This window comes from Falco biarmicus, chromosome 3 (assembly GCF_023638135.1).
Source record: "Falco biarmicus isolate bFalBia1 chromosome 3, bFalBia1.pri, whole genome shotgun sequence".
In the NCBI taxonomy this organism is placed as follows: Eukaryota; Metazoa; Chordata; class Aves; order Falconiformes; family Falconidae; genus Falco; species Falco biarmicus.
In genome coordinates, this window is record NC_079290.1 from 103,068,534 (window position 1) to 103,092,208 (window position 23,675).

The 23,675-nt window shown below is 44.1% G+C and overlaps 1 protein-coding gene across 3 annotated transcripts in view; it reads right to left on the bottom strand.

Annotated features, from left to right (window-relative positions):
- SLC66A2 (solute carrier family 66 member 2) overlaps positions 1–23,675 on the bottom strand; it is a 65,737-nt gene that overhangs the window by 22,188 nt on the left and 19,874 nt on the right. For all 3 annotated transcript variants that reach the window (XR_008820751.1, XM_056331736.1, XM_056331738.1), the window contains one exon: positions 629–845. Coding sequence is in view for 2 of the 3 variants with exons in the window: in XM_056331736.1 (XP_056187711.1) it covers positions 629–845 (217 nt within the window). In the remaining variant the exon portion in view is untranslated. The remainder of the gene's footprint in view (positions 1–628; positions 846–23,675) is intronic.

A 23,675-nucleotide genomic window follows, 5' to 3' on the forward strand; every position in this document is an offset into this window, starting at 1 on the left:
AGATTAAAGCTTTCTGTCACACACTTGTTTACAGAACGTTTCCTAGTCATGACTATAAACATCTCATTGGAGCTTTTTTAAAGGTCAGTTACAAGTTTTGATACAAAAAATAAATACTTATGTCATTTGCTACATACACAATAATGTGTGACAAAAAAGTGATGAGTAGGTATGTGAGAAAAAGTGATGAGCTGATATGCAAGCTACATTGACAGAGTTATTCACTGCAGGCTCAGGCTCAAAATATTTTCTTCCTCTTCATTACTTTTGATATGCAAGATCTCTTTAGTCCATTTCTAACTACCAGTGCAGCACAGTTTGAGTTGAACTGCAATATGTTACTAATGGCAACAGCAGTAGTTTTTCATGTTGGTTTCACTAAAATTGTTTCACCTTGGAACCGTGCAGCTGGACTCGGACAATAGGTCAGCCCTCGGAGGTGTGACAGGGCTGCTGCTGCTGTCAGCAGTGCTGCGCTGGCTCCTACTGACAGGGAACTGACTCCAACAGCTGCTGTGTTTTCCAGTAAAATTTAGAAAGATGACATTGCCCTTCCCAGGAGAGTATTCCCACACTACAAAAAGATTAACCTACATGCACACACTTGTTTTACGTAAGACAAACATACCTCATTCCTTCTGTAGACCTGTTCTGGTAGTTACGGTAGAGCTGCGGAACACCTAACATAGCCTCGGTGAACACTGCAAGGAAGCCCAGCGTTTCCACAAAGAGAGATGAGTCAAGCCAGAGGTAAGTGATGTAACCGGTCACACCAGTGAAGGTCAGGACACACTGCACATAGTCTGTAAACTTGCTCCAATGCCAAAAATAGTTCAAGTCAAAATCTGCAACAGAATAGGAATGGGAGAAGAATAAAATGTTTTCCCAACTGGACTCAAAGTTAACCATGGTGTAACTGAGAACTGGGAAGCATGAGGGAGTCACTGTCAGTCTTTGGAGGTAGGGGAAGGTAGAAAATGAGGGAAAGGATTAAAAGAATAAAAACAAAACAAAGAAACAAAGCAACCCCCCCCCCCAAAACCCCCATCAAACTCAAAAACACAAGAAAAATACAAAATAGGAGTCCTGATTTGGAAAACATTCTTTGGGTAGTGTACAATAAAGAAACAATAAAACAAAGACCTGCAAGCTACCAAAATATTTATGAAGATGACTTTCAAAGAGAGAGCATTGACCTTCACGTATCAAATACGACGAAGTCTGGATACGACTCTAGCAGAGCTGGCATAGGAACTGTTCACAAAAAAACTTCACAATACTAAGTACCAGCCCCAAGCACATGAACGCAAGCGCTCACTCTCTTCGCTCACTCTCTCTTCCTTCAAGCTGCCTCAATCCAAGCTGCTCAGAAGGTGGCCGAAGCCCACAGCTCCATTCCCTGTTGCGGTGCAGCTGCCTGCGGCGAAGGGCAAGCTGCCATGTGCAGCTGGTAGAGCTTTACTGAGATAGGTGCAGGACTGCAACAAGACCTCCCACACGTCACCGCCCTCCACTGCAAGTGCAAAATGCGCTTCGCTGCTGCCTTTGCCGGTACCCATGAGTGCAGGGTGCACACACCCATTTCTGCATCCATCAGAACAAAACACTCCACCACAAAACACTGTATCCTCTCTTGAGAGCAGAAGGGAAAGAAAAAACCAACCATGGCATTTGCTTGGCACATTAACAGCATCCCACTGGAAGATACGTAGCTATCTTATTTATGAATAATAAAATATACATACCCATTACCATTGACTGTATAGCAAAAATAATAACATAATTTTCAACATAAGAACTCTGAAATAACTGTTTATTAGCAGGTGCTGTTCATGTCTTCCTTTCGTAAAAGCACTTGAAGTTAAAAATTACCCACCTCAGACCAAGTGGATTCTGTTAATTATCAAGACAACGAGCCATCATCCTTACATGGTTATTACAACCAGCCCAAAAATGTGCAACACCCACCACACCACTACAAGATTTCTGCTGCTGCCTCCTCAGCAGAAGTACAGAACGCTACAAAAACGTCTTGCTGTTAACTCGGGTGAGGAAGACACTGACCTCCGTTAAGACTAACAGCAAACTGAGTGAAACGGGACTACAGGCGCCCAGCTACCGAAGGCTACGTACACGTGCCAAGTAACAGTTTCATTTTCTGCATCTTTTCATACTTTCATATTACCAGGCTGCCCCTCAGACACCCCTCATTAACTAGCCTCCCCTTTTTAGTACCTGGCACAGCTGTGCCTCAGGACAACTATGGACTGCATCAGGCTGAACCACAGTATGCTGCCACACAAAGAGGAAGGGCAGACGGGCCAGGAGCCATGTCCAACCTGTACCATTGTCCGTCACCACCCAGAACCAAAATTACATAATCTGTGGCAAAGCCACTGTCAATGTAATGTTGACCTTCAGTGTTTTACAGCAGTGGCTCCTCAGCCTCAGAATTCAGGGACACAAGACTAAATAAAAGGTAGACCCAGTGCCAGCAGAGCCCACACAGCACATGAGCATCATGCATTTCTGGAGGTTTGTGAAGGCTTTCCTTTTTGGAGATGAAGAAGGAACAAAACAGAATGAAGCAGAATAAGGACAACCACAAAAGCTGGAAAAAATGATCCATTTTAATTCATCTCTATTGCATTTTCTGGAGAGGAGCAGAGTCAATGAGGACCTCTGACAAAGTAGATGGAGTAAAAGACACCTAAAACTCCCATTCCTTTCACTTTGCCTGACCTACACCTGCATAACATAAAACAGTGAGAGGCATAACAGAGTAAATTGACACTCATTTTGTTAGCCTCACGAGCAACACAAAGCGAACGGCCTGACCCCACACAACAAATCTGACACTACGCAACTGCCACGCTCACAAGAGATGCTCTCTGGGACAGGCATTTGGGCTTACAACAGGGACAGAACAACGAACAGCAGAAGAAAAGGGGATGAAGACAAAGATACAAGTTGGTGAGGTTTCAGGCCATTTAAAGAAAAAGCAACCTAAAGCACTGGCTTTTAATACTCAAAATGGCAAGCGTCTCATTTTAAGTCTGAGCTCTTGCATTCAAACATGCTGGGTGGAAAACCTGCGTTTACTTTCCAGCAAGGGTCATTCAACTTCGATAGCATTCAACAGGTACCATCTCAGACCAACGCCTACAACTAGCAGCTGCTGGCAAGAACACAGGAAGCACACGGACAGTTTCAGCCCTAGAAGAGCCCATCTTAGCCCTTCAGATTTCTATAGAATCATGACACCTCAAATCCAAGACTCGGTAGCATAACTTTGGGTCTGGCCGCCCTGCTGCCTTGGGCATGCGGGACCCTTGGCCCCTCACTCCTGAAAGCCTCCCAGCAGCTCTCAGGGCTGGCCTGCATATGCTGTGTTTCTCCTCCCACATTCTCCACATGCTCAAGGATCACTTTTAAAATACCCATCCCTGTAAACCAAATCCTTATATCCCCAACTTCATTTTCATAATAGAAATGAAAGAACTATATCTACATGGGGGTGCAGAAGTTTCAGAAGTTCATGGAACAAAAAAGCCAGCATTTGCACAGCTACCTTGAGGCCAGCTACAGAATCCATGGATGCAAACACTCAAAGACGAAGTCGCCTCCTGACACACCAGCTGTTCAGGTGCGTACTCGGTACTGCTGCCCCGAGGTCCATTTCCATTCACCTAACTACTAACACCCATGAACCTGGCATTTGGCAGCCAAGAAATCCAGTAATGACGAGAATTTACTCATCATCTTTTGTCCAGAAATCTTAAGTATTATTTCTATTATAATAACATGCATAGATGAGAAAACTTATGTGAAAAAGGACTTCAGGTGAAGCAGGAAAGTTAATTACTAGCACAGGAAAGAGAGTGAGATTCTTTTTTGCTCAAAACTATCATAAGCTACATAGTCTCCATTTCACTATACTAGGTTATGAGCAAATTCTAGTTTCTGCTATAAATTTTGCTTGGTAATGTCTTCCTGAAAGAAAGACAGACAAAATAAGACAAGAACAATCATAACCTTGCTAATAGTCTTACAGAAAAACATCTTAATTATTTTAGAAACAAACCAATACATAATCACTAATTGCTCTATTTAACAGATTTTCCAAACGCAAAAGCCTATTTTAGGATGCTATACATCACCAAAACTGCATTACCAACTCCTTCCAAGAAGAAGTAAAAGAATGACTGAACTTTAAAAAAAAAACCACTGAAAAAAATTAAAAGAAAAAAAAAGGTAGAGAATGGCACACCTGACCTTTCATACAGGTCATAGTTTCTCTGGCCCTTACTTGAACTGCTCAACTGTTTTGCCACATGATTGCTTCTTTTTAACCAAGGCTGAAGCTCATCTTCACTGACAAATGGGTTCAAAAATTCAGAGGGGAATAAGAATAACATACCCATCACTTCAAGGTTCGGAAATAAACTGTGACTCATTTTTCCAAGTGGCTCACTTCTCAAGGGGGCCCAAACACAGTAGTTCTGTAATAGAAGCTATATACTTCCAAAGAAAAAAATGTTGGCTGCACTGAGTACTGTGGCAGGTATACACAAAAAAGGCTTTTAGATGCTTAAAAACAAAAGGGAAGTCTCCCTTAAAAAAAGAAGTTTTAAATATAGAGTAAAATCCACATGTCTGTGCAGATCAGTCCCATCACCATTCATACAGAGCAACCCACAGCAGAGGGGAGAGGCAGATGTAGCCACAATCATCTCAAGAAGATAGCTGGAGGACACCAAGCAGTGCCTTGGGCCAGGCATCTGAGGCCCAGATCTGAATAAAGTTATAAATATTATTGCAAACATTATTCACACTTGAAGAGAATTATGAATAATAAAGATACTGGGATTTTTTTGCCCCTCTCCCCCAGTAAACAGTTCCTTTTTTTTAAAGGGACAAAACAAGAAGTCCCACTGCACCACAATTTATTTCTATTAAATGTCTTAAAATCTGTCCAAGTAAAATCTGTGTATCTTTCTATTCCTTGAAATGGGAAGGCACTGCTTGCACAGCTCACTACCTTGCACATTTGCTAGCTCCCCATCCTACCCAGAGAGAAATTCACAACGCTAGTTTGCAACCACACTCTGTTGATGCAGTTCAACTGGTAACTCCCAGTCACTAACGTCCTGGGTTGATCTGAATTGGCATTACTGCACTGGAAGGTACTATATATTATTGCCCATGCCTGACCTCTTTAATCCACTCAGTGAGCTGCATTTTAGGCATGTTAATCCATTGATAGATGAGAGATTTATGTTGGAAAATCCTACTGATGCTCAGGGAAGGAGCAGCTCAGTAGGTTCTTTGTGCACTGACTGGAGAAAAGTCTACACAGCTCGAGGGTGAAGAAAGATGAGATTAAAAGACCTCCTCTGGGAGGCACATGCAATGTAAAGCAGGCAGAGATAGCATTGCAAATAACCATGGTTAGCACTAGTCATGCCAAAATGCAAGTCGTAAATTCAAGATTCTGGTGTGGCATAGATGCAAGTGACACAAAGAAGAGTCCACAGTATCAACTTTCACTTGAGGATGACACAGAGGTCCAAACAGTAACATTATTTTTAGTCAAGAAGTATTTTATACCAACTCAACTACCATGCTATTTCCTTTTGGGAAAGTGAAGCAAAGACTTTGACATCCTAAAAATTATTTACTGTAGCTCTCAATTTCTCTTCCTAGCAGCATCTTATTTTGTGCCTTGACCTTTCTAATTCTGTACCCACATCCTGCACTATTTTCATTTATACTCATCTTTAGTTATTTGACTCAGTTCCCACTTTCTGTTTGGTTCCTTCTTGCATTTGATGTCAATTAAAAGCCTGCAATTTACATTCCCCGTCTTTGCAAGGTGGGAGAGTTTGCATTTGAGCCCTTTGTATAGCTGCACCAAGGAACCTAATTCCTTCCTTCTTATGAAAGCTACTGGTTTTGTTTTACTGTGCTCCCTCCCACTTCTTATAAACACCATCAATTCACAGCCATGCACCCAAATTCCCTCCCATAATCAAACCCTTGACCTCCTGTATGAAAAACAGTGCTCACTAACTTATTCTAAGAGCATGCTGGACTGTCTCTGCTCCTGAGTGCCTTCCTAAACAGATGCCTGGGCAGTGAATCCTCTCTCCCCTGGCTTACAGCAGTCCTGTGCTTTGGGAGACTGCAGTGCTGTTCAGAGAACCTGCACTTTCCATCATCTAACTCTGCACCACAGTGCCTGCCCACCTGACCTGACTGCTCCCGTCACAGCCTACTTCTGCACGCAATCAAAGGAGTCCAGCCCAAGCCATCAGATGTCCAACGCTTCCCTTCACAGCACCAGAATCCAAAACCTGAGGGCTTAGATGCTGTGAAAGAGGCTGGTAACGGTAACTCAGCCAACCTGGAACAGTTACAAAAGGCAGTCATGGCTGGAAATTATTTCAGGTTTTTATCCATAGTCTGTTTACTGTAAAATGTACAGACAGTTCAAGGATGCAGGAGTTGGAACCTGCAACTCTGCCCTGCCGTGGGCCCTAGCCACTGAGCTACGGTGCAACAGGCTCCCTGCTCTTTTGCTTGTCTCAAGAAGCCCATGGTCTCCACTGTAAAAGGGGCTCGGCTCTGAGCAGCAGGTCAGTGCAATGCCCCTCCTCATCCCAGCCTGGCAACAGGGACTTTGCACAGCCCAAAGATGCCAACTTGCATCCCCAGGTTGACAAGAGAAATTATTTCGGAGCTCTCACACCCTGAGTGAGTGCTCTAAGCTACACACAGGCACTGCACTCAGCAGTTACATCTTAAAATAAGTAAGTTGTGGCACATGCTCTGAAGAGGACCTGGGAGGCACCTGCCACAAGAGGTGGGGCCCAGGCAGTGGGTTCTGAGCAGGGGGCTCTTACAGTTGCCGTCCTCCAGCTGCAGCGCCAGGCACTTTCCTTCGAGCGTTATCCGTCTCCCTGGCAATCCTGATTTCAGATGCCTCATCTCAAAATAGCAGCAGGATTGCTGAGAAGCACGCTGGCTAGCACTTGAGCACCTTGCTCATTCCGGGCAGCCACCAGCCAGCAGGTGGGTTTCTCCAGTCTTCTGTTCTGAAATTCCTGCATACCCCACAAGGCACCCAGGAAATAACTGGGATGACAAGAGAAGGCAGGCTCTGCACGACTGCTACTGGGTGATCCACATCATCTACACATCCAGCTAGGCACTTTCTTCTTTCCTTCAGAAAGGAGGAAGCAAGCAGCATTACAGGCAGACAGTGAGAACTGATACATTTAGATTTTCTTTCTTCCTTTTTTAAGAAGTGATAGAAACCTGCAAAATGCTGTCTGAAGCCAGCATATCTTTTACAGTCACTGGGACTGAAAAGGGACTTGTTATGTTCCATTCATGCTACAAAAGAAAAGAAATAAGAGCTTAGCATCACAAACTTCTAGCTCTGATCCAAACCACTAACCTTTTGGAAAAAAAATTAAGGAATCCACCACCTTGCATTGTCTATATAAATATGCTAATATCACCGTTCTCCATCTCCGTGTTCCTTCAGGCCTCTGACCCAGGAATTTCTGCATCTCTGTGTATCTGCACAGCCCTGTCACCACAGTACCTAGGCATCTCTCCATGTGCCTTTACCTTACAATATTCCCACCTACAGGCTACTGTCATCTGGCCTTCACACCGAGTAGTACCCAAACACCATCACTTCATTCTCTCTAGCACATCTAAGGTGAGAGCAAAGTATTCCAGAGGGTCTTGAACCTTCTGAAAGTACCATCCCAGCCTATACCGAACAAATTACTGTCATATAATGAAATCCGTTATTTACATCCCTTGGCCCATACAGTGCCTTTCCTTGGCCACATCTAGACTGATGTCAGGGTTTCAACAGAGCCAATCTTCTTAGTATTTGACTCTCCTTAAAGCCCTGGCACAAAGTCCTTGAGTCAACAAAAAAAGTAACCAGTAGATTTTCATGTCAGTGGGGTAAAATGTCAAATCTTAACTGCAGAGAAAAAGAGTGAAAGCCTGACCCAAACAAACCTTGAAGATTCATACAAAGAACTCATGTTTTAAAAAGCTCACTGGCAGTTTTGCTGCTTGGTGGAGGACTGCTGAACACCTGAGATTAGAAGCTCAAGTCTGACAAAACTTCCTCTACATCAACATTATCAGTCTCCCTCAGTCTTCCGTAGTTTGAAGGCAAGTACTTGCCTTGGTGCTCTTTGCCTCATTTCACGTGGTGTCACCAGCTTCTAAAGTCTCCTGTGCTGGGTCTCCGTTTTGTCACATCAGGTTCATGTTTTTTCCCCACAATCAGGGTTATTGCTCACTCTTCTTCCTCTTTCTCAAAGAAGTTTTATGTAAAAGGGATGAAATTTTTCCAGCACTGTCCTCCCCTCGGGGATTCTCACTTATCTTCCATACTGTCCCCCAGGACAACACACCTCCCAAGCATCAGCAACTGCTCTGCCTTCCCTCTTCAGGTCCTAGGAGGTCCACTCTACTTCCTCACCAAAGGGAATTAGTAACTGCAAGGCTAAGAGATACATGTTAGTTACAACTACTTTAAAAAACAAAAAAAAAATCACACACAAATGCACTGGTACATATAAAAAAGTCAAGCAATCCAAACTATTTCATAATACCCTGCCTTTCCCATTAATTTGCTACTTTCCTGATTTTATGGCCTTTGGTTTAAGGTAAACCTTTGAATACCACTGAGTACAGTGGTCTGAGCAGAGATACTTAGCAATAACAGCTATATTGACCATTTGTGAACCTTAAAGAACAGCAATTAAAAAGTTACATTTAGTCTGAAAGTTTTACCTCTGTTGTTACTAACACAAGGACAAGTAAGAGTGAAAACCTAAAACAAAATATTCATAACCTGGGTACCTCCTGTGCAGCTGATACCCTTTGCTGTGCTATCCACAGTGTAATTTGTTTTCTACACAGCTTCAGTTCATGGAAGTTTCACAGTAAAGAGGGGGAAAAAAAAAAAAAAAATTTAGAGAAATATGCAGTTATATAAACCCACAAAATTAGGTTGACCTTTAACTCGTCTTTGACATTTTCCATTGTCTTACAACAGGATGCAGAATAGTTTACATCCTTATGCTGCACTGTTACCAGCTCTGTCAAAATTTTAATTTGTGTGTGTTTATATATACACCTAAAAATGCTTGCACACACATACATACCTCTTCCTCACAGTATAACTGCTAACATTATAAGCATTAAAAAGAAAGCAAAATTATAAAAGGGTTTTTTCTTCTAATATAGAGGAAGTTTCAGCAAGTATGGTATCTGTGAACAAGGCTCCAGCTGTTGGGCTCAGAGGCTGCCGGTGAGTGCCAGCTGTCTGGGAAATCCACATGGAGCAGCACAGCTCAGCGCCGCCATCCTGCACGGTACTGCAGAACAGGCAAATCAACACTGGGTGAGCCAGCAGCGAACTCCTGCCCTGCTCCCCTCCAAAAAAGCTTGCAGAAGTGTACTCTGGACTGGTCTCTTCCAAAGCAAGGACGTTTCTTGGAGTCCTCTTGGAGTTCTGCAGATGCTGTCAAGGCAATCTTACAGGGGGTACACTTGCAACCCCTACTGATTGACCTTGTGCAACATAAGCCATCCAAACTCTGTCTTCTTCGCAAGCCATTCTGAGAGAAAACACCGGGTCTGTACTCCCAGAGCAGGCCAGTGAGATTAGGAGAAGAAAAAAAGGCAGAAGCCACCACTGCAGATACACACCAATAGTGCTACTGGGGCAAGGCACTTAAGCCTAGACATACCTAAATCAATGCAGTCATAGGGATTTCCTCAGCGAAGACTGACCTCCTCAGCAACACTGCTGCTGAAAACACCTACCATGTACTGCTGCTTTGGCCTGTTCAGTGCAGAACAACTCTTGCCTCTTTCTATCCCAATGTACTGACCGTGCTCAGTCACTGTCTCCATGAGACTATCCTGGCAGCCAGCAAAAGCAGCTACCAGCTGGCCTACAAGACGACTGATGAAGAACAGCCTAGTAACTAGGTAGATGTGGGGCTAGGAAAGCCACTGGCATGAGGCAGCTGTGACCCAAAGGAATTTGTGTTACAGAAAATAAGCTATGTATTTGAAACGTGGAGTGAAAGCAGTATGAACAGCTTCAGAAACCACATGAAACAGAGAGAGCACAGACTCTGGGAGGAAGCCCTCCTCTCCAGACGCAGGGCAGGAGCAGAACGGGAAGCCCAGGGAGCACCACGGCAGAGTTCTGATGACTCCGGGCACCCAATGCCTTTGCTACAAACCCTCCTGGTTCTGCTCACCTCCTACACCAAAAGCATCAGAAGTCCCAGAGCAGGACAAGCTAAAGGAACAAATCCCCCAGCCCCTCACCTGCAGGCACAGCTCTGAAGTAAGGCCGTTGCTCCCAGCTGCGCTAATGATGGAGGCCACAGATTAGAGCCAAGCTCGCTCTTCTTCTGGCTAGATACGCCTTCCCATGCTAACTATAGAAAGAGACTTCTTTTTCTGACAGCAAGCTAAGCAAGGGTGATGAGAATGTCACAGCAAGAACGTGTAGTACCAAGTTACTGTTTTTACAATCTTTTAGACAATATTTTACTCTATCCTCAGCATGGTTTATCGAAGCTAGCACCCCCAGCCCTACCATGCAGTACACAAAGGCCTCCACACAAAAGACTGAAAGGGAGTAAGTCAAGCACTGCAGAGCAGGCAGCCTTGGCTCTGAATCCTTAGAGTTATAAACTCACTATGAAAACAGTTTATTTTTAATAGTACTGAAACTTATTCTTTGAAGCTAAAGTCTCAGAAGATACCAAGAGTACTATATTAGAAACAATATGCACTTATCATACTCCTCCTCATTCAAAGACTGCAATTAAAGAGACAAATAAAAGTTCTTTGAAATATTACAAACCCAAGATGTGCATTAGCCCAGACGCAGGCTGCCTCTGATCCCACCATGCCAGGGACTACAGTGCCAGGCTGCGTGTATAACACAGCAAGTTCCCCTGAGAAACGCCGAAGGTAGCGCTCAGGTGATGCTTCACCCCCCTTTGAATTGCACATCTCCGGGGAAAATGCTGACTAGCCAGTAACTTGCCTCAAGAGAAACAATCTCTCTCTTTTTCAGCTCCCTCTGAGCTTGACATACCTGAGACCCTACCTCCTCTATTGTGAGGACACCACAAAAAGAAAGCATTTACGTGATTTTTTTCTTTTCAGATACTGCAGTCAGGCACACATACATGCACATCTAATTATGTATACAACACAAAGCTAAACACTCCTAAAAATATAAACTACTCTCCTCATTTAAGATTTTTTGTGGAAAGTTTAATCCTTGTTTCCTAGGTAACCCACCACCACTCCAGACAAATTCTAGCCCCCAAACTGGCCCTGCTAATTTAGCATCCAAACACAATAATGCCCTGTGCAACTGCCTCTTTTGCCAAAATAATGTCAGGTGGCCTTATATACATCTCTGGGCAATTGCCTCAGTTAACTACAGAATGACCTATTTTAGTATCGATAGTTGAACGCTTCAAAATTGTAACAAGCCCACAGAAAATGGTAGGAAGCTTTCTGCTCTTTTTTTCCCCACTTGCCTTGCTCCTCTGCCCAGTCCCTGCTACACACACGGAAATGTCAGACTATTTTTTAATTACCTGAACTGTGTTACAAAGATGCTAATATCTCAAAATGAGTGCACAATCTACTCCATTCATCAGGCTTCCTTTCAAATGTCTATTGTAGTTAAGAATAACAGGGTAGGCTGGCAAACAAGAATCCCATTTTGAAAAAAAGAAATTGTTCTTTCTAGATTTTTGCTCTACACTGCAACAAAAGCAAGACTTTGGAACACCTCGGGAAGGATGAAGAGGAAGGGAAACAAACAGCTGGGATTTGGGAAGTAAATTCAAGATTTTAATGTCTCTGATTTGAATTAAGGACCTTCTGCCTAGGTCTTTCCATGTCCTAAAGGAGCCTCCAGCCATGAGGCTATTGCCCAGTCAGGTTAGGAAGTGTCTCCTCTCAGCATAAATTCTGCCCTTGCCAGACAGTTTTACCAGGCAAATTCATTTACATGATTTACGTATGTGTTTGTGAAGATGTGACTATTCACCAATGACAACCCTTAACCCCAACAACCAATTAGCAAATTTCTGGCCAGCAGTAGCAGAAAAAACTCAACTTACAATTTCTTATTTGCTACCATAAATATCATTTAAGCACACTGACATTTGTAAAGGTGACTATGGAATTTCATCCACTTTTAAAAAAAAAAATGTAGGTAGATGAATCTGGGAGTAATTTCAATCTCCATATGACTTTCTAGGGAAAGGGGGAGAAAAAAAAAAAAAAAAGGACTTCTGGTAGCAGAAGGTTTTCCAGAACCTACATGCCTGCAGTGCTCTCTCACAATCTTTAAACCAAAACTCGCTCTGTTCACAACAAATCTGCACAAATCTAAATTACTGTATACTGCGACCAAACAGGAGGAATTTCCATACAAATGACTTCACTTGCATTAGCAGGAAGAATTTATAGGGAGGGAGACCAGTGCAGAGTTTCACTTGAGTGCCTGCAGGCTGCCTTACTGATTACAGCACTTGTAACTGGAGGAGCCAAGCCAGAGCGAGCTACCCTCAAACAGAACTACCCTTCAACCTCCCAGCTGCTCAGCTTGAACGAGAGCAATCCCCCTTTGATGTGAGCCGTGGTTACACAAGAACAAGATGCACTCCGGAACACCACAGCTGGTGAACACCTTGTGCCTGCAGTGCAATGCTCCACAGCCCATGGATCTCCAAGATCCGCAAAGAGAGGTATTAGGGTTAAGCAAGTTGATCTGTCATGAAGAGTTTGGTGGTGACCCAGGTGTGCACTCACAAATTGTTCACATTGCTCAGCAGAAGTTTAAGTCCCTCTCATCCCCCTCAAGCTACAGCACGACAACTGTTTAGCTCCCTGAAGTGTTTCTCATTAAAGCCACAAAACGTGGGGGTTTTTGTTTGGTTGGTTTGTTGTTTGTTTTTTTTTAAGATTTTACACACAAAAAAGAACAAGCCAGATCTGTGCACTTATTTGGTTCAAAACAATCCCACAAACCATTCTGTCAGTACAACTGAGGGGGCAAGAATGAGTGGAGGTGAAAAAGAAAGAGAGGATCAGGAATATCTTAGACTGCCATTGCTGCCAAATGTCGCGGCACCCAGCCACTGCTGGAGGCCAAAGACTTTGACTGTTATGCCCCCTTCATAAATATGATTAGTTTTAAAAAGCACAACAAAGAAAACTCCACACCAAAACAGGCAGAAGACAGCATGCTGGCAGCACTCGCCAGTGAGATGACTCTGCCACGACAGGGTACGGCCCCTCTCTTCCTGGCCTAGTGGCACGGCGACTTGCCCTCCATTGCCGCGTCCCTTACACATCCCATGCTCCCAGTGCTGGGGACACAGAGAAAGGTGACAGGTCAGCCATCAGCAATGAGCTGCCAAACAACAGTTCTGTCCACAAACTCATTACACTTCTGTGCTCTTCCGTGAAGAAACAGTAAATTTCTTCAAAGACTAAGCAGTTCTTTGACATCAACTGTACACAGAAATTTAATGAGGAACCTGTGGAAAAAACTATTTTAAGCCATTTCAGTATTAAGTTTGCTGTATTCCCTGAGAGCACAGTTACTTGTTCTTCTACAACCCAATCCCAACAGGGGGTGAGGAAAGGCACAAGGGAGTAAATAGTGTCTCTGAAGAGACAGTAAAAAAATTCAAGCCAAATGACATTTTCTGAAGTAACTGCTCCTGATTTTTACATGCCAAGGGATGCAAAGACAAGAAAGGTCAGCAGTGTAAAACCTTAACATAAGCAAGGAGTCATTCCAAGTTTTTTGTTTGTGTAAGCGGACAAAAAACGGTGGTGAGAGGAAGCAGAGAATTTCAAGACCAGCAACCATTTCTTTTCAAAAGCTATAAAAACTGGAGATAAGGAGAGGGGAAAAAAAGATACCTGGCAAAAACTGCACAGTTTGTGATATTTAGAAAGAACCTATCAAAAAGTCACTTTAAATAAGGAGGGGTTGGCAAAATTTTCATTACTATGACTATAAGATACACTTCAAATTTTAAAGAAAAGTGTCCACACACAAAATGCAGCAAGCTTACAAAGGCTACTGAAGTGTGTATAAAAGCCAAAGTAGTCTTTGTATTTTAGAAATGGTGGTATCGGTCCTGATTTTGGGGGGGGGGGGGGGGGGGGGGGGAACCTGAAATTCGTATACCTTACATGAAGAAACAGCAATGTTCTGTATATTTAAAATGTTGCATCTCCCGAGTTCTCATCAGGCTTTTGAGTTGCCGTAAGTAAGAGTAAAAAAGACAGCTTTAAGCAACTATTAAAAATAAAAAATGTTTCCCTGAAATACTCAGGATCTGTCTTGCTTTCACTAGTTTCTATGTCTCCATGGAATCATCCAGGATGAACAAGACTTGTTTTTTTAAATGTACAATGCAAGTAAAAATAAATCTGTCAGAACTGAATTCTGGGATTTGGAATGTTTCCCCTACCCATGGGAGGGAACATAGGATCCCAGTGCAGTAGATGCAATGCATACTGATCACAGAGCAGAGCAAAAAGAAAGTAGGGCACAAAATAAATGCACATGAAAGGAGATGTTCATAAGTTCAGGGATAATGGTGGTATAGTTCCCTCCACAAGGAGGGAAATATGATGATTACTAGCACTCTGAGCATCTGGAGGGAGACTGCATGCACCCTGATCCTCACTGTAAATTGATGATTCACTGAAAAATTACACCTCTTCCGTGTTGATCCAACAGACGCAGGAAGCACCTTCGCGTGAACAGCTAAGCTACACTCCTTCTCCCCAACCCCACTCAGTATTATGTCATCTCCCCATATACTCAGAAACAACATATAACTCTTCTAGTAACAAGATAAAACAAAATTTAAGTTAAAAATATTTACTCAAAAATAAAACAAATTAAAATTTTAAAATGTGACTATGCACATTTCTAATGAGGCCTATGTCTGCCAGTCTATTAATATCATTTAAACCATTGAGCATCTACCATATAGCTTTAACGAGTCAAATACTAAATCTAAAGAATTACTGGCTGATGCACCGGAACCAGAGCTTAGAAAGCTTTGTCTGCTTTTGCAAGAACAATTTTTACTTTTTCAGTTTAATAAAAATCTCATTTATTCAAACAATAAGAAACTGATTGGGAGCTGAGTAACACCCACTTTGTTCCATTTCTGAATAGTGGCTGAGAATATAAATGGTCGAGATGACCAGAAAAGTAAATGAATTTTACTAAAAATCTATCTAAAAATAATACATGCTTTATTTTTTTTTAAAAAGCATGTTTCCACAGAAGACTTGGTACAAACACTGCAGTTTATTTGCATTTTTAAAATTTGAATAAGTTATTCATTTTTCTATTTTTCTATATTTTCTATATTTTCTACATGAAAAATATTTTCTATAAGAAAAAATTCCACATTTCTATTTGAAATCCAATTTTAACTAAAACAGCTTGTTATAACTTACAAGTAATCTAATACATGGCTATTTAACGTATTATTAACATGACAAGAAACGTAGTTTGAACAGATCACCTTATGCTGTTGCACTGGGTCTGGCTAAGCCCCACAGCAGCCCGCTGTGCCGTGTTTGTGTGGGCAGGTGGGAAGGACAGGGTGGGCAAGGCCTTGGGAGGGGGCACAGCCGGGACAGCTGGCCCAGGAAGGGATGTCCCACGCCACATGGCACCTGCTCAAATACAAAAGCTGAGAGAGAGGAGGAGGAAGGGGGGGGCATTTGTCATTTGTGACGTTTCCTTCCGGAGCATCCGCTACGCGCGCTGAAGCCCCGCTTCTTGGGAAGCGGCCGTGCATCGCCTGCCCATGGGAAGTACAGAATAACATCTTCTGTCTCACTTCGCTTCCGCACGCACCACCTTTGCTGTTGCTTCACTAAACTGCCGCCTTCTTGACCTGCAAGGGGGAGTTTAATCTTACTTTCTCCTGCCCTACTCTGCTGAGGAGGGCCGTGATGGAGCAGCTTGGTGGGCACCTGGCATCCAGCCAAGGTCAACCCACCACAGCTGTATCATTATTAAACTGTATAGGTACCACACTTCCTTCATCAGCAACGAAACCTACTTCAGCATAATGACTGTATTGATACAGACGTCACCATGTGAACTAAGCTTGCTTTACTGAAGTAAATGAAAGACACAATGATGTATTTTATTCCCGTATCTCCTACTTGATAATTCAAATTGTTATTTGCAAAGGCAGCTCCAATCATCCTCACCAAGAAAGAGGAAACAAATCTTTTACAACATAAGACTTCCTCACCACAGCTTCAATGAACTGAAGTCTCTGGAAATCAAAGAGAGATGGCTTGGGCCTTAAAGCAGGAACAACTGTTTGTGGGACGACTCTGAAGTGAATTCAGGAGCAATATGGCTTGCAAAAAAATCCTTCTGCCTTAATTCTGTCTCTTCCTCGATGCAATGTCCTGCACAACCCTCCAGCAGCCCAGGCTGCAATCTGGAACATGACTGTAAGCCAGTGCTGCTGAACGTTCTGCACTGTCACACCGCTAAATGTCTAAATAATTTGTCCCAATATCTAATGTAATCATCTGTTTGGAAATAATCTATTTAGGGTGCATGCAACAGTAAAAAAAAATAATCAAGGGGGTCAGGGAAGAGAAGCTGCCTATTTTTGAAATGTGACTGTCATCTCAGTAAGATGAGATAGAGTATCGGTACAGGGAAAAAGTTACTTTTAATACAAAGTTCAGAAGAAACAAATGTCTCCTATTGTTAGAGGTACAACAAAGGAGGGGGGTTTAGTTGTTAACTACTATACATAGGCCAAGTCTGTGCTATGGCAGCATTCCCATCAAACCACCTCCAGGCTAAATCCCAAGAAGATCTATGTCATTGTTCCCAACAATGCCCATCTCCCCACCTGAATGAATAATTCACGAACAGATTTTTTCTCTTCAGCATTTGTAAGTTGTTCTTTGGGCACCTATTATTAACTGCCAAGCATCAGGAGTGACAATTTGGCATTCACCCCAGAGGGTGTTTGGTTTGGTTTTTGTTCTTCAGCATGCCTTGGGCTTGCAAATTCATAAGAAATTACTCAAAAAAATAAACATAAATAAAGGCAACCATGAACTTACTGTCCCAAAAGCAAATTAGTAAGTAAAACTTAGTAAGGCAGTGGGAAGTTTTCCATGATGCAGTGCTGATCCCAGCACCACAGAGGGTAGTCCTCATCTCACCAGGCTTGGGAGATGGGAGCCCAGCCCACCAGCCTGCGGCCGGGATGGGACACAGGCCCCTTGCCTGCCTCTGGCTTCTGCGGGCAACTCGGAGGCAGGGGCAGAGCCAGACTGGAGGCCTTTCTCTTTTATGGGAAACACCGAGATTCCAGATGTTTCTCCATGCCAAGTCAGGATAAAATCACACTCTTTCAGACAATCCCAAAGACAGGGAACACAAGTATCAGAGAAGCCTCAGGGCTAGCGTGCCTGCCTCAAGCTCCCACCGGTCCCGCTCCTGCCTGCAGCCTGGCTTCCCAGGGGACCCTCAGAGTGGCTTTGCTCAGAGGATACACTCGGAATTACCTGTGCAGGAGGAACCTCCATCTCCACCTCTCACAGCCCACGCCAGGGCCACAGCGCTGCCTTACAGCCTGTATGGCCGGGCTGTTTCAGCTGCAGCCTTTACAAGGCTAAAAGCATTCAGGGGGAGAGCTAAACAAGCTAAACGGGGGCAAAGGCAAAACAGAGCCAACTGCAGGCATCCTTTTTGTGAGGGCAAGAGGGGATCAAGAACATGCAGGAAAGCAGGAGCACCTACCCCCCCCGCCCTGATTCACCCTCACTTAGCATGCCCATGGGACACAGGTAGTGACCACCTAGGTTCCACTGCTCAGTCTTCCCGATTCACAGCTGGGACATAAAATGGAATTTCCTGCGTCATCTCCCAAAAGTGAACAGCCCAGGTAGACCAGCTAACTGGAGTGTAGCAAAGACCTTTCTTCTTTCTCACTTGAGGTGTCCATCTAGGGCTTGAAAACCCTTTTCCAATAAATGTATCTTTGGTGCATCACTGCTTGCAAAGCGGGAGTGGGAGCTGGGGGAAGGTGGGAATCTTTCAGTAAAATAAAACTATTCCTAATTGTTTTCAGTCAAGGATGGTCAGCATAGCACATTACAGGTTAAAAGCATGACATTTGTGTCTAAATAGATAGGGGTTTATTTTGTTTTCCCTTGGTACATCAATGAAAATGGCAAAGCACTGCTGCTTCAGTGGTAAGTGCCTTTCAATATCCAGCATAAGGAAACATCTTGTTAACATGTCATTATTTATAAAAGCTTCAGAAACTTAGACATTAAACATGTTCCCTATTTCTAGCTAGTAGAAGCTATTAACTTCATATTCCCAGTGCGCTTTAAAGAAGGCTAATAAAACACATAGGACATAAAATGTAGTGAAAAAAATAAATCAGGCTGAGTGCAACAATCAGGTTGTACCTTGAGCATCACCTTCACATATAGTTTGTAGAACATATTATGTCAGCTCAGACATCTTACTGTCACACTAGCCCCTTGTAAACACCATTTTAATCGGGACCAAGTGAGAGCTGGCACCCAGCATTAGACGTTGGGTCACCTCATGGTCCATTCCTCCCACTCAGTATACTACAGTGGGTATGGTATCTCAGTGGGCACATTTCCAACGGACTAAGACAAACTGTAAACAGAAACAAAAGCCCTGAGCAAACGATGCCTGCAGGGCCTCAACATACGAAATGAGCAGGGTCTGCCTTTCATAGGAGTCCGCATACAAGAGCCAGCAGCAGAAGCTGAGGGCAGCCTCTGCCCCCACCTCCTGCACAGGACATAACTCTTGATACTTTGACACTAATGATGTGTTCGTGTGTTGAACTGTTGATTCTACACCACTTACACAAATGCAAAGGTAACATTCTTTAAGAATACATGAAACCTAGAAAATGGGGATGTGCCAGGATCTATAACAAGATCCTAAAAGTGTGCTGCAGCCAGAAATTTTTTCCCTAGCAAGCTGTCTAGACAATCCATTACATCTGAGCAGGCAGTGCTGGACCACAGCACTTCTTTAAGCATGCACCATGTCATCCAGTGTTACAAACCAGTTAGGGGGAAAAAAAAAAAAATGAGCTATCACTGCATCTGTACTAACAACCAAAACCACCTCAGCTTGAAAGTTTCTTATGATGTCTGTGGAACTGAGTTACTCTTTAAATGTTTCATTAATTATACCTTTTGCACTAAACTGGCAACTTAGCCATCATCTAGAAAATCTACAAAAAAATTTCTCACCTGTTTTGCTTACAGAAATTGAAAGACATCAGACAAGCAGCAAAGCATGATATCATAATCAAAGCTAGTCAACTCATTGTCACCATGGCTTTAAACTTACCTATTGACTTCTTGCATTAATAATGCCTTAATGTGCTTTCACTGGTAGTGTCTGCCCTCTGCAGTTTCTGAGCTCTACTAGCAAAGCTGAGGGAGTGAAGCAGCAGCCACAGAACAGGAAGGTATGAGTTTGGGAACCTCTAAATTGATGGATTTATGCAAGTCACAGGACACAGACGGGAAGCACCTGAGGGTCTTGAGGGTACAGGCTGATGTCTTTGCAAGGCTGCTTTATCATCTCTGAAAGGTCATGGTGATTGGGAGAGGTTCTCTATGACTGGGAATGGGAGAGAAAAAAAAAAATAAAATCACACCTGTCTTCAAGGAGGAGGATCAGGGGAACTACAAGCCAGTCAGCTTAACCTCATCCCTGGGACAGTTATGGAAGAAGTCCTCATGGAAGTAATTTCAAAGCACATGAAGGACAAGAAGGTGACTAGTAACAACCAGCATGGATTTACCAAAGGCAAACTGCACCTGACTGACCTGACTGCCTTCTGTTATGAGATTACTAGCTCAAAGGACAAGAGGAGAGCAGTGGATATTGTTTACGGTGCCTTTAGCAAGGCTGTTGGCAGTCTCCTACAGTATCTTTATTAGTAAAATATCAACTGATAAGCGGACAATAAAAAGGGTAGAAAATTGGCCGGATCATCAGGAGCAAAGCATTTTTCCTTTCAAAGAAAAAGCATACAATTTATGACCAGTTACAAGGCAGCACAGTGATCCACACTAAGGCCAACACTCTTCAACATCTTTTATTAGCAACCTGGATGATGGTAAGTTCATGAACAATACCAGACTAGGGTGAGTGTGTGATAAACTGAGGGACAGCACTGCTATTGAAAGGGATCTTAGCCTGGAGACGTGGGCCAACAGGAATACCATGAAATGCAGGGCTGTTGCACAGCTGGGAAGGGGTAACCACACACCACAGTAGAGGTGCAGGGGGCTGAACCACTAGAGAGCAGCTGTGCAGACAGATGAGCGGAGGGCAGCCTGGCAGACTATTTGAGCACGAGTAAGCATGTGGCCAGCAGATGGAAGTGTTTATTCCTCTCTATTCAATGTCCACAAGATGGTATGAGGAGTAACGTGTTCGGGTTTGGGCTCCCAAGTACAAGACAGACATTGACCTACTGGAATGAGCCCACTGGTGGGGCCACAGAGGTTATTTAAAAACTGAGGTACATGGTGTACATGAGAAGGCAAGAGAACCAAGTTTGTCCAGCTTTAAGAGAAGGCTTCTTGCTGCCTACAGCTATCTAAAGGGAGAATGTAGAGAAGATGGAGGCAGGCTCTTCTTGAAGGCAAATGGTGGCAGGACAGGAGGCAACAGAAATGAGTTACAGCAAGGGAAATTCCAATTACATGGAAGAAAAACTTTATCATCATGAAGATGGTCAGACATTGGCACAGATGCCAGAGAGGTGGTGCAATCTCCATCTCTGGAGATAAAACTCACCCGGCCAGGGCCCTGAGCAACCTCATCTGACTGGACCTGCTCCAAGTAGAGCTGGACCAAATAACCTCAGCCACCCCTTCCAAGCCAAATTATTCTGTGACCTTGTTTAAAGAACAAATCTCACCGTTCAGATCTAGATGTGACCAAGTATACAACGGCACGTGACATGCGCGAGAAGCAGGCAACTGCAAAAGCTTCTCGCATCTACCAAAGCAAAGCAGCAGCTTTGCTGTATACATGTTCCCCGACCCACAGGATGGGCAGACAAATCGGTTATTTGGAATGTCTAAATGTTCGTTGCCGATGTTATCAAAGCACCCAGCTGTTCTTTCTCTCACCACGGAGGAAAAGATTTTTTCAAAATCTCTGTTTATTTGCTATTTTTACAGTTGCCCACTCAGCCGCGGGAGCAAGCTCGGCAGCCTCTCGCGGGTTCCAGCCGACGGCCCGGCAGGCAGCTCGGAAAGCCAAGGGCACCCTCGTGTGGCTACGCGCTGCTGCGAGCAGTCCCCGCCCCAGGTACGCTGTACAGCACAAGCAAAATCCACATTTTACTCCCTCGTCTATTTCCCCCCTACACCACCAAGCGACAGTCGTGCCAGCCTGCCACCAGCAGTTCTTCCAACAGTCACCTCCTTCCTACCCGCCTCCAGCTGGGTGACACGGCGGGCTCAGCCCCGCCGAAGGGCCGGGCAGGGGCACCAGCAGCCAGCCCAGCGCCGACCCAGCAGCTCAGTGCTGAAGCCCAGGGCTGAGCCCGGCCTGCCATGCCCCTTGGTGTCACTGCTCATGCCACGCTGCAGAACCACCTTCACCACCTCTCTCTTCTTCCAGTGTTAAAGGGCAGTTTTCCCTCAGTTTAAGATAAAACTAGAATTTCCTGATAGCAAATACGGATTTTTTTTCTGTTCCCTGCCCACCTTTTTCTTTTCAATAAAAAGAGGCTTAGAACAACAGCTGCACTCCTCCATCCCCGCTCCCCCCGCCGCTGTGATGGCTAGGCTATGCATTCAACCCCCATTATCTTACTGCTGTCAACACAAAATGATTCACTTCTAGTGAAGTTAGGTTAGTCATGTATCTGTAACTTGTATTAATGACTGTCTTGAAGGAGAACTACAAGCCTGATAAGGGGAACCTCCTACCCCAGAAATGTCAACAGCCAGTTAATTGCAACAAAGACAAGAAGTCAGCAGAATGAGACTAACTAGTGAAGGCAAAGGCGGCAGGGGGAGAGCACGACCACCAACTCTGTTCAGGACTAAAAAAGACTCACCCCTCCACCTCCCTCCAGACATGCGCAATAAATAAAAATACACTGTAAGTTTAAATATAAGCAAGATATTCATAGACCAATAGAAAACTACCAAGCATAACTAATTACCAATGTACCCTTTAGGTAGACTTTGGAAAACACGTATGTATAACTAGACTGTGTCATTATTATTCTTCTGAGTTCTGGGCTTGCTTTGTGGAATACTACCTAGCCCCCAGCTTTTAACAAATCTGTAACAAATACCTCAGCTGTGTGTGTCAACTGGCTCCCACCTTTTGGACAACTGCCACGTGTGTCACACCGCATGGCAAAGGCAAGGTCCCCGTGCTGCAGGAGCCTCTTGCACCGCCTAACCCACCATCCCCATCCTCCGTGAGGCAGGCAGGGTGCCAGAACAGGCACGGGCCATCACATCCTACGTTCAACCTGGCAGACCATTTGCAATTATAAACACAAGCACTGTAAACTGCGTTAGAACTAAATGCATGGCCTGCTTCCCTTTTCTCGCTGAAGCCATTCAAAAGCAGTAGCAAGGCTGCTGCAAAAGGAGGGGTTGGAACGCCCATAACTCCAGTCTGAACATACTGCTCTACCCCCAAATAAACGTCTTGCTGAAACCATTCTGACTCAGCAGAGTTTTTACAGGCCTCTGGCTGGCTGTTTTCCCTACTGCCTGTAAGCTGAAATCTTAAAAAGGAAGCTAAACAGTATTTCCAAAGTGTGGTAGCCCCAAAACCAGAACACTGTCTTCCAGGTTCCCAGGCCTGATCACTAGTGAGCATAGGTAACATCATCTTCTCAGCTCCCTGTTTTAGGAATACAGATGTCTTTTGTTTCCCTGCCTGTGCCGGCTCACACATTCATCAAGTGATCACAAGAAGTGTAAGCAGCATGCTCAGGAGGAGGAAAGGGGGTGTTTGGAGTGATGGAGTTTGTCGCTTCCCAAGTAACTGCTACCCATGATGGAGCCCTGCTTTCCTGGAAATGGCTGAACATTTGCTTACTGATGGGAAGTAATGCACCCCTTATTTTGCTTTGCCTGTACACACAGCTTTTGCTTCACCTATTAAACTGTCTACCTCACTCAGCCCATGAGTTTTCTTACTTTTACCCTTCTGATTCTCCTCTCATTCCACGGCAGGGGAGTGAGCGAGCGGCTGCGTGGGCTGAGCTGCCCACCAGGGCAAGCCTGCAACACAGCAACAGGTGTGCTCCTCCCTGTCACTTTACTACAACTACTGATATTATGTCTGCAGTTCATGAATAGAGCGACGCATCTGAAACCTGCTTAAGACTTGGAAGCTGTTGCCTCATACTTTATGTATCACTCATGCAGGTATTTCAGCCCCTTCCCCTCCTATTGCCAAGTTCATCCATGCCTCCCATGAAAAGAAACCGCTGGTG